Genomic DNA, 11,484 nt, shown 5'->3' on the forward strand with positions numbered 1-11,484 from the left:
TGCAGAAAAAAAGATAACAAAACAATATCCTTTTCCATTTAAAGCTCAGCACTCTGAAGTACCTCATCTCCTAACCACCCCCCCCACACACACACCTTACATTAGGTGTGTTTGTTTCATAATTTCTTTGTTTTTGTCTTCTCCAGAATGCCTCCTCACATAAGCACTTGGGGCCTGAAGGTCTTAGGTGAGCAGGATCTTTCTTCCCCCCCCCCCATAGTAGAGGGTATAGCAGAGCCCAGACATCCTAACTTAGTCTACTCCTGCTTCCCACTGCTATTACTGGCCCAGCTTATCCACTCCTGTCAAGTGGAACAATGTTCCTCAGGACTAGTCTAGAGTAATGAAGTGTAAGAGACACTGCATCACGACTTAGAAGCACATGAGTGTGCGTACGTATGTCCGTGTCAAGGGTACTATGCTCAGCTCATACGAGATATTGCATCAATGTCCACTTAGTGAAAATTCATGCCAGAAATCTAAATTGGAATTACTTGCTATTGTCACACAGAAGCACAGACAACCCTCCTTCCGTGTTACTCATTCTCTCTCCAACTGTCTTCTGGAATGTGTGCATCCTTTCCACTCCAACACCCACCCCATTAGACCAGTGAGACCTGGAGTCCTACCTCTCCGTACTTTTAAGCTCCCAGTAGGACTGACTGACTCTTCTTTTAAGTTTGGAAATTTAAACTTAAAGAGTTGTTAACCCCCCAACTCTAAACCTGTCTTCTAAATCTCAACATCTCTCCTGGAAACAGCCAGAATAAGCAACTGCCTGCACATGTTGGCAAAATTAGCTGCATGAGACAGATTCTGACTTCCAGTTTCCATTTCACCAAGTTTGCCTGGGAAGTTGACAGGAACTATAGTTACAGAAGGGAATTAAAAGTAACAGCAAAATGAAAGTGAGAACTATGACTTAGCCATTAATGGAATCTTGCATATTGTACACTAGGTGCTCAGTGAAGAAGTGTTGAAAAATTTGGGAAAAACATATATATATTGGCATATATATTGGCATATATATTGGCATTGATGCCTCTGCCTCTGCTGTAGAAATCCTCTAAGGATTAACTATAATAAAGTGATGTATGTTTTCTCATTGAAAACATCTTCTATCATAGGGAGAGGAGAGAGTCAAAAATAAAAGGAGAGACAAGTGGAACAAGAAAGAGAGAGGGAGGGGGAGGAATGAGAGGGGAATAGCCCGTGATACCAGACAGGAAGCAATGTTCGCTGCAAAAAAAATCAAAGGCTGGAGGCACACCTCATTTGGCAGAAGGCAGGGGGTGATCCAACATTACATAATAGTGTGCCGAGGGTGGGGGAGGGTGGGGGTGTTAATCCAACACTGTATAAACCTGGCTTGGAGAAATCTTACAATCTAGGCAGGAGCATCAGAAGCTCAGAGTCACTTTCTGGTCTATAGTTAGTCCCAGTTCAGCACATGAATCCCTGACTCAACACTATACAGACAGATGGGCTTCCTTCTTTGGGGTGTAACCCTCTTCTCTCTCCACGTTCTTGGCGGGAAAACCTCTGGAAGTCTGGAGAGAGGCAAGAAAGCCTGCTTTATTAACGTCTTCACTAAGGAAGAGAGTAATGAGGCTGGAAAAGTCAACTGTTAAGAGAAAAAGTACTAGTTTAAAAGTTGCACTTGTGTCTGACAGCAAAAATGCAGAGAAAAGAAAAGCCAAAGCCAAGGATGGATAGGAATGGGCGGCGGGTGGAGGAGTGGAGGTTGCAGTCAGTGGAGCAAAGAAGGAAAACCAGCCATAGAGTATCCCGTGCCATCTGTTGATTCTCCTGCTCACTTCTCACTCCCTCCCGTAGCTTCCAAAGTTTCAGGACGGACAGGGGGCCGTCCATGGGCAGAACCACAGAAAGATGGTCTTTCACCTGCACTGGGTTGTTTCACTGGAGACCCCAGGGAGCCGCCCTGCAGCAAAGCCGCCCTTCCCGGGTCCATCCTTTTCCTAGCAGAAAGGAGGGCGGAGAGCCAGCGCCTCCCCGGTCTGGGCCCGCCCTCAACCAGCAAGCATGGATCTCCGGCTGCGACTGCCTGGCGAGTAGAGGAAGAAGGCACAGATGGCTAGAACTAAGTCAGCCACCCAAGGGCACGCTGGAGCAGCTGCAGCACCCACAGGGGACACGTGCGCTCTGCGATCGCCGGCCAGGACTCCGTGAATGTCCCCGAGCGCGGCAGGGTAGAGAAGGAATTGCCGGGAGAGAAGGCCGGCTGGGGCAGGATCCTTTCTCACTTCGGGCCCCGGAAAGGGGTCAAGAGGATTGACAAATGCACAGCGGAAACTGGGGAACCAGCCCTGAAAAGGTAGGGAAAGCGGCCAGCAGGAAGAAGGTCTGCTCGGATCAGCCTGTCATTCATCCATAAGCAAGGAGTTGCCCAGGGCAACTTGGCAAGGCTTCCCGGGTGCCGGGAACTCTGAACGATGTCAGTCCCACCACCTCTGGTGCCTGCCTGCTTGTGGGCACAGTCCTGCTCCCCGAAGATGTGGAGGACGATATAACTATCAGATGTCCCTGTCTTATGTGGCTATCATTCCCTTTCTTGTCTTTTTTTTTCCCCCTTCTTCTTCGTGAGAACTTTTGGATGAAGATACTAACTTTTTTTCCTGCCAAGCTGCCGAGTGATGTTAGGAGGTTAAAAAAAATTAAAAATAAAAATAAAAACTGCAAGTCGATGAAGAGGACCTCTGCTCTCTAGCAGTTTTTCTAGCGTTCGTGTGTTAAACCATCACCTCCAGAGGATTGAAGTTGTGGGAAGTGGTAGCATCGCGGAAGGGAGCAGGATTCCCTCGCAGCCTTCTTTCAGCGAGACCTACCCCTTCGCATGCATGAGTGTGCCAGCAGCAGCAAAAGGGGCAGGGTTCTGCTTGTGGAGTCCCTGCTGGGACCAGAGTGAATGGCCCCCAGGGACAGTGCGGAGCCTCTGCCTCCGCTCTTTCCACAGGCCAGGGTCTGGCCTGGAAAGATGGTAGCGATGGGTGCCCTGGCAGGCTTCTGGGTCCTCAGCCTGATCACCTATGGCTACCTGAGCTGGGGCCAGGACTTAGAAGAGGAGGGGTCCCTAAGGGCTCAAGTTGAAGAGAGACCTGAAGCAGGCACAGCAGTCACCTCCCAGCCCCATCTCATTTTCATACTAGCTGATGATCAGGGATTTAGAGATGTGGGTTACCACGGATCTGAGATAAAGACTCCCACTCTTGACAAACTCGCTGCGGAAGGAGTTAAGCTAGAGAACTACTATGTCCAGCCTATTTGCACGCCGTCCAGGAGTCAGTTTATTACCGGAAAGTAAGTGTTACCGCTTTTATGTATTACTTGGAAAGACTCTTAAGCCTTTATTTAAAATTGGTTGCTAATTTAAGAAAGGATCCAAAAGTATTGGGGGAAACAGTCCAATGAATGAACAAGTGAATGAATGAATGAATGAATGTATGTTTGAACACAGCCCTTCAACATTAGTGTCAATACCCAGGTCCTAATCTCCTCCCTCCCCCCCCACCCCCCCACCCCCGTCTAAAGCTGCGAGCTTTTGAGTGGTGTCAGTATTTTTATACTCATCCACCAATCAGAGAGCTCCATGGTTGCTGCTTCCCCAATCTGTTTTGATGTTAGAACAGAATTCACAGTGGGAAAGTGCCATTTACAACTCTTAGATTGTTATAAAATTTAGAATTGCATGCTTGAAACCCCAGATCATCACAGAGAGAACAGAGGCCACAAAAGCAGGAAAGGTGACATGGAATTTGACCCGTGTGGAGTATGACTTTGCCTGTATCTTTGTTGGGTGATTTTCTCCCATGGTGTCGTATCTGTCTGCCAAGGCCTTTCTCAAAATGCAATGAGTTCAGTGGGACTTGCCGCTGCTGTTCCTCCTCCTCCTCCTCCTCCTCCTCCTCCTCCTCTTCCTCCTCCTCCCATGTGGGGAAGGGTTCTGAGTCACTAACACAGCTCAGGGAACTAAGAAATGTCAGCAGTTTGCCAAATAGCTCTTCTCCTTAAGGTGTTCATACGTTTTCTTTCTTTCTTTCTCTCTTTCTTTTTTTTTTAACTTTGTCAGAATAGACATGATTGTAACTTTTCATGGTGCAAATTCGGTTTGGAAGGCAAAGCAGAAGGGTCAAGGGATCAGGCTAGCCCTGAAGAGTTGATGGCTTTAATCTATGTGCCTTGTGATTCTGGCTTCAGGACAGAGAACCCTTGCTTCAAGTGCAGTTGTTCTTGGAATTGGACCTTGTAAGGGAAGCCAGTAACCAGTCTGGAAAAATTACGACTACGGTGTTTTGTAGAAACCTCTGTCTTGAAAAGACTTGCTTACAGCATAATTTCCATCGCTTAGCAAACTGTCAAAATGTACTGTCACTACCAGAAAATAATTTTTTCTCAGCATTAGAAAGAAGAGATAGAGAGCAGGGCATACCTCTACCCCAGCATTCAGGAAGCAGAGGCAGGCAGATCTCTGTGAGTGAGATGTCAGTCTATAGAGTGAGTTCCTGGTCAGCCAGAGTTACAAAGAGCCCTTCTCAAAAGCCCAAAAAGCAAGCCAACATCGAAAACGTAAAGAAGGAGAGGAGAAAAAGAAGAGGAAGAGAAAGAGGAGGGGAAGGAGAGGTCTTAATGTCAGAGTCTTCTTCCGGGTTAATTATTGCATCACAAAGAGTCTTTATATTTATATATCAACAATCACAACTGTCTGGAAAATCGCCCATCTGGTGGCCTAGGATTCAGTTCTTCACCTCTACTCCCAGTCATTCTTATCCTTGACTAATGAAATGGGCATGTCTTAGAGACACTTCAGTTAACTTAGAGAATTCAGGTTTTCACAGAGGGCCAACAGTAGTTGAAAAAAAAAAGTGAAACTGAGTTCATGAACTTCCTTTCCATAATAAAGTATATAAAATAATCTACTGAATAAGAACATTTGGAAACACCCTAAATGGGTAGAATATTTATTCTACCTTTATCTTTTACCTTTAAGCTTACTTAATTAGATGAGACAAATGGAGACAGTCATAACTCCTGGGTTTTTGTTTGTCTGTTTGTTTCTTTGTTTCCTTTTTAACCAGAAGCTGACTAGGCCTTGTCAGCATAATCAAACATCCAATGAGATGTTGCTTCCTCCTAAAATTTTGATTCAGCACAATAGGTCATATAATTGTTTCGTAGACCAAAAAAATAGTTCAAGAAGCTACTGTGATTTCATATAGATTTCTACTCCAGTTAAACAGTGGGAGAAGGCTCACTTGATGTTTCCCCTGGGACTTCCTATAAATGTATGCAGATGTAAGAATGAAAGTGCTCATGACTGTCTAGTTCTGGGCTTAACAGGAATATTTCAGGCCCAGAGAATACGGTACTTATCCCGTCTGTGAGAACAAGTCTGTGCCTACTGCGTTCTCTAACGGGGGCGGGAGAAAGGAAGCAGTAAAAGTCCCGGTGGGATGGATTATTTTGTAAGGAAACGTGAGAGGAGTCAGTCAAATATCTTTACCTGACTTGAGGAGAGTCTAATGGCTGGAGCTGAATTAGCTTTTGATGTCACTAACACAACAGTCCTTTTCATATTTCTCTGCAATCAAAAGGTGAAACTTTCTTTGTATCCTACAGGGATCTGTAACAAATTCCTTTTATAATTTGTAACACACCACTCTGGTAACACTGAACAGCAGTCCTCCTGTCAGGAAGCTCTCACTCAGCTCAGACTGCCGCATGTGTACTGGGAAGAACAGCTGAGGAAACCTGGTCTGTAGGTGGCAGTCCTCAAACTCAAGTGTGAAGGATGAAATCACTTCAAATCCCAGCCAGAATATAAAATTCCTAGCCTATCCACCATTCCGCTTCAGCAGCCCTGGGGCTGTGTCCTGAAATCAGCAGTAATTTGTATGAGCATGTCAGGGTTTTCTGAGGATGACCCTGTTTGCGGTGAATGAGAAGCGTCAGTATTAAATGTAGGCACCTACAAAGCTATCACGGTCACACAGAGTGATCTCGTTTAATTCTCACAACAGTTCTGTACTGTAGCAGCTACCGTTGCTACTGTCTTGTATACATTTGGTAAGAGTCCAAGAGAGGTAATGAGGCAGTGCGGTCAATGGATGTTCATGGCTCGTCTGATGACATAAACATCAAATGCGAAAGTGGCTGCCTGGGCTTAATCAATGTCAAGGTAACTTTACTATTCTTAAGAAAGTGCTCGGAGTGGTGGCACAGAGAAATAACAGCGCTGATTCTTTAAGAAGGACGAAACCATAGCTTCCGAAAGAATTATAGGATTCTCAAGCATTAGGCACGCGGTTTTGAAGACTCCAGGGAAGACTGGCAATCTGAATTTAATTTATCTCACAATAAGTCTTGCTTTCACCATTATGCTTTCCCCCACATTGTTGCCCATTGATGCAATGTGTTGAATCTCATGGTGGGATCGTGTTCTTCTGTGTAAATAAGCTGCAGCTCGTTTATCCATTCTACCGTCGAGGATGTTGGCAGTTTCTAGTTTGATGCCAGCATGGAAATGCTGCCATAAACATACTTGATCATGCCTTGATGAACATCTCTTTGCATTCCTCGTGTGTGTTCAGTAGAACTCCTGAGGTGCGGGCATATGTGTGTTCAGTTTTTGTAGACACTGCCCAACAGATCCCAAAGCAATGCTTCTGGGCCAGTGTTATCACTGCAACTGTGTGGGAAACCCCACCTATGCCAACATTTGGTATGGCTTCTCTTCATTTCTGACATTATAGTCACTGTACACTGGTATGCCTGTCCTGATTAAAGTTTGCGTTTTCATAATAACTCATTATTGCAAATGTCTTTTACTTATTATTGATGCAAATCATCGTTCTATTTTCTGTTTAGGTGACTATTTGTTCCTTGATGGAGTGTGGTAGTTATCTATATAATTTTTTTCTTGGTCAGTTGTTCGTATTAAACAAATCTTCCACTTTGTGGCTTTCTTTTCCACTCTTGTACTAGTGATTTTTTTAATGACTAGGTTTTAATTATTGCAATTCAATTTATGTTCTTTCCTTCCTGTGTTTATTTAGGAGAGTTTAGCTATACCATATCATCATAATGGGCTTTCCCTCCTAAACATTTTATTGCTACGTTTTTATATTAGGTCAACTGGAATTAATTTTTGATGTAGTATTAAATCAGAGTTCCAAAGTATTCATTTTCCCATAGCTGTCCATTTGGTCTGACAACCTGAATTCAGTCCCCAGAACCCACAAGGTAGCAGGAGAGAATTAGGTCCCAAATGTCCCCCAAGAATGGTCTCTGATCTCCACCAGCATGTCACCACATGGGAATGCATGCTGTGTCACACGAGCGCCTGCGTATGTGTGACAGGATGTGCATGCATGCATGTGTGTGTGCATACATGTGTGCTTGCATATATGTGTGTACACTTGTGTGGGCACCTGCACATACACACACACACACACACACACACACACACACACACACAGAGAGAGAGAGAGAGAGAGAGAGAGAGAGAGAATTCTCTAAGACCATACTTTCTCCACAGCATTGCATACTCATCTTCATCAATGTTCCTCCATGTGCACCATTTCTTGACTCTTCTGTTTCCAATGGTGCCAACTCTTAAACATAATTGTATCATAAATATTTCTGTCTGGAACATAAATATTCCTAATTGCTTCTCAAAATCCCCTGGGCTGTTCTTCACCATTTCATTCACTATAATAGTAATGAAGGCAGTTACAAAGCACAAATGCATTGGAAGTGACTAATCATGGATTTGGATGTGGAAAGAAAAAGAAGTGCAGGGAGTTTATGTTCTGACAGAGCATAGACGGAGTTTCTAGATGGACAAGGCTGAGTAGACTGCTAAGCAAAGGATGAGAATTAGTGGAAAACTCAGCCTATGCCAACAGTTGACATTGTTTCTTATTTTAGACAGTATGGTCACTGAAAATCTCATACTGGGACAAAATTGAAAGTGCTGCAGTGTTTACAGATGCAGAGAAGGGAGGGTGGAGATGAGACAGTTAAGTGAAGAATGCTGGACGCTTCAATCCTGCGGATGCTTAAATCATGGGACTTATGGGAACATCCATAGTGAATAGGATGGTAATCTAGTGCAGGGAAAGGGATGTTCTCTGTCTAAAGGATAAGTGCAGGACCTGGATAAAGGGGTGAGTCTGGTCTGTCCTACTGCTTTTTAAAGGGACTGAGCTTCTGACAGTTGGTAGGAAGTTAATGAGGAACTAAGAAGATTCCCAACTTTGCAGTCTCAGGTTTTGTGGGAAGAAAAGGGGAGTGAGGAGCAGCTCAGAGCTGAGAGTAAACTGGGGACAGACAACAATGAATTAGAGTGAAAACTAGGAATTCCTAGGGCCATGCTAAGGTCAAGAGGGATTTCTACAGAGCAATTTCTCAATAATCAAAGGCTATTTAGAATGGACTGGAGAGTAATGATAGAAGTTGATTAAAAATTGACGACATAGAGAATCATAGAAGTTAGAATCAGAGCAGAAGTAGGTATGTTGGGAAGACTTCGATTATAATGAAGATTTACACAGAGCACCAAAAGTATAATATTTTTCCCCTCAGAAGCTTCCATAAAAAACTCTAAGAGTTTGACTTTAATGACAGTCTCCCTATGCAGATGGATGAAGTTTAGCCTTCCAAATGTCTGTCATGTACCATGGAAGTCACACTGCACAGCTGTGTGCATAACCAAGCACTCAGGGGCTTTCATTAGTCCCAGTGGATAGGGATCCAAAGAGCTTCTCTGCGAGCTTGCCAAGAGCTCCACAGCTATGGTGTGTCTTCAGGAGATTTACCAACTGCACTAGCATTAAAAGCCCTGGAAATGAGCATCATAAAGTGACAGAAGGAAGTTTAGAGAAACAGATTTAATTACTTCATTGTATGGCCTTATGTATACACACACACACACACACACACAGAGAGAGAGAGAGAGAGAGAGAGAGAGAGAGAGAGAGAGAGAGAGAGATTGCCATCTCTTACCTTGTGGTTTTCCACCCATCCACTTTGTTCCCAGAAATAACAACCCCAAGACTTCTTGTATGTGAATAAATGCTTAGGCCAATAGCTTTGGCTGTGATTCTGACCAGCTTATATCTCAATAATCCAGTTTATCCTCTTTGAGGCATGCCACATGCCTGATTAACTTCTCAATTTCATCTGTCTGTCTCTTCCTCAGAGTCTGAGGTGAATCCCTGCCTGACTCTATCACAGAAATCGCTTTCCCTGCTGGTTGTCCCACCTCTATTTCTGCCTCAGCTCATTGGCCAATCAGCATCTATTGTCAGGTGAATGCTTTTACACACTTCTCTCCCCCCTTTCTCTCTCTTCTCTCTCTCTCTCTCTCTCTCTCTCTCTCTCTCTCTCTCTCTCTCTCTCTCTCTCACACACACACACACAAAATTTCCTATCAACTCATAGTCAACATCAAAGTCATGTTTGATTCCTACTCTTATAAAAATGCTTGTTAATCCTACTTGATTAAAACCCTAGTTGTGAGTAGTGTTCTATATCCAGAGAATACTCAACATATTTACTCCTTGTTTTCACAGATATTTAGCTCATGCTTAGGCACTTGTGAAAATATAAATGTTTATGATTATCTGTCAATAAGAAATAAGCCTCTTCAATCCTTATTTCGTCATTGGAACGTGATTATAACAAGTGGAGAACGGCTTTAGAACTTCATAGACAGTTCATAAAGTAAAGCTCAAAGCCAAAGCTGTCCAGCACATAGCTGTACTTGACTTTTGGATTATCTGATAGTGGAACTTCTGGTGAGTTAGACTAGGGGCACACCTTGATGGTCAAAGTGCCAAATTTTAAATTAACCTCAAAAGATTCATTTAAAATTAGGCACATCCATAATTTAGATAAATTTCTGTCCAAGTAATACTGTTGAGTCTCATAATGTGCTATTCCAGAAGGCTGAAGGATATTCAGCTACAGAGGACTAACAAGTAAAATATACTAGCAAAACTCTACAGATAATTTTTATTTTATCTCACCCTGTGGGTATTGTACTATGATATAATTAGTTTGATGAAATGTTCTTTTAATAGTCTAGATATTATACATTCCCAGCAGTGGTGTTTCTTTGAGGCATCTAGTTCTCCATGTGCTCTATTGTAATTAAAAGAAGAAGGAAACCTTCCTGCCTCTCATCTTCTAGCCTTTACCCGCTTTCTCCTCCAATTCATCGGATACATTTGCTTTACTAACACATGAGATTCATCACAAGAGCCCCTTCGGCAAACAGTTCCCTTCGTTCCCCAATGCACCCAAAATGAGAAAAGAAATTAATTTTCTCTGAGGGCTTTTGTGGGCTTTTTTTCCTTTCAAGCATCCTGCCTTTTAATCTCCACACCCAATATTTGAAAATATTAATAAAATATTTAACAAATGTTCTCATTTTATGGATAGACTATTAAAATTTTAGGGGCGTTATATAAGCTGGTTATGATCCCAGAGCTTCTAAACCGGAGAGCCTGTATTTAAGCTTGAACTGTCAGGCTCCCTCATAGCTTTCTTCAGTACTTTCTCCCTCCAGCATGAACTGGAAGGACAGCTGACTCCAGTCTTCAAGCAGTTTCTTCAGCTCTCCACACCAGAGACGGGATGGATGGCTCAGGGTTTCTGGGACCTGTCAGTCTAGCTCCCATCTGCTTCACTTACGGGGTTTGCACTGTTTGCCCAAATACCAACCACATGTTAAGATTCAGCAAAAAACAAAAAAAAAAAAAAAACAAACAAACAAACAAAAAAACCACCACATTCCCCATACAGTTTCCCATGATTCCTTAGCCAGAAATAATTTATCTTAACAGTGACCTTTCACAACTCTTTCTATAACTGTCGTATTAGCCATGATTTTCCACTCCTTCATAGCTCTTAGGAAGCCTTTTTACCTCTCTTGCTGGCCCCCTGAGAAACAAGACTCTGATTTACAACTCCATAAATTTCACACACCCAGCCCGCAGCGCCGTACTCCTAGGCGCTAGGAAAACATGTGACGAATGAAAGAAGGAATAGTTGTATAAACAATTATTTATTTCCCTCAGGTAGGCAATGCGATCAGGTAAAAATGACCCAGGATGTTTTTTAATTGAAAACAGATTTTTAATAAAATAGATTCTGATTACTGTTTCACACCCCCCCATCCTCTGAGATCCTCAACTTCCCACCCACCCAAATCCACACTATTTCTTCACCTGAGGATAGTGAGAAACCAATAATACTATACAAAATAAAAACAGACGAAAGGAAAGAACCGAAGAAAAAGTTCATATAATAAATATAGATACAGGGATATACACATTCACACATGCAGAGACCCCATAGAAAAGCAAAACAGGAAACCACTACACACACACACACACACAGAGAGAGAGAGAGAGAGAGAGAGAGAGATGACCAGATAGATAAAAAAAATCATTATGAGACAAA

General features: G+C 43.1%; 1 protein-coding gene across 2 annotated transcripts in view; it reads left to right on the plus strand.

Annotated features, from left to right (window-relative positions):
- The first annotated feature begins 2,036 nt into the window (after positions 1-2,036).
- Positions 2,037-11,484, plus strand: part of Arsj (arylsulfatase family, member J) — an 86,773-nt gene continuing 77,325 nt past the window's right edge. Inside the window, exon 1 of one of the 2 annotated variants that reach the window (XM_087625332.1) lies at positions 2,037-3,318. Coding sequence is in view for 1 of the 2 variants with exons in the window: in NM_001047887.2 (NP_001041352.1) it covers positions 2,927-3,318 (392 nt within the window). In the remaining variant the exon portion in view is untranslated. 2 annotated transcript variants of the gene reach the window in all.

This window comes from Rattus norvegicus, chromosome 2 (assembly GCF_021556685.1).
Source record: "Rattus norvegicus strain SHRSP/BbbUtx chromosome 2, alternate assembly SHRSP_T2T, whole genome shotgun sequence".
NCBI lineage: Eukaryota > Metazoa > Chordata > Mammalia > Rodentia > Muridae > Rattus > Rattus norvegicus.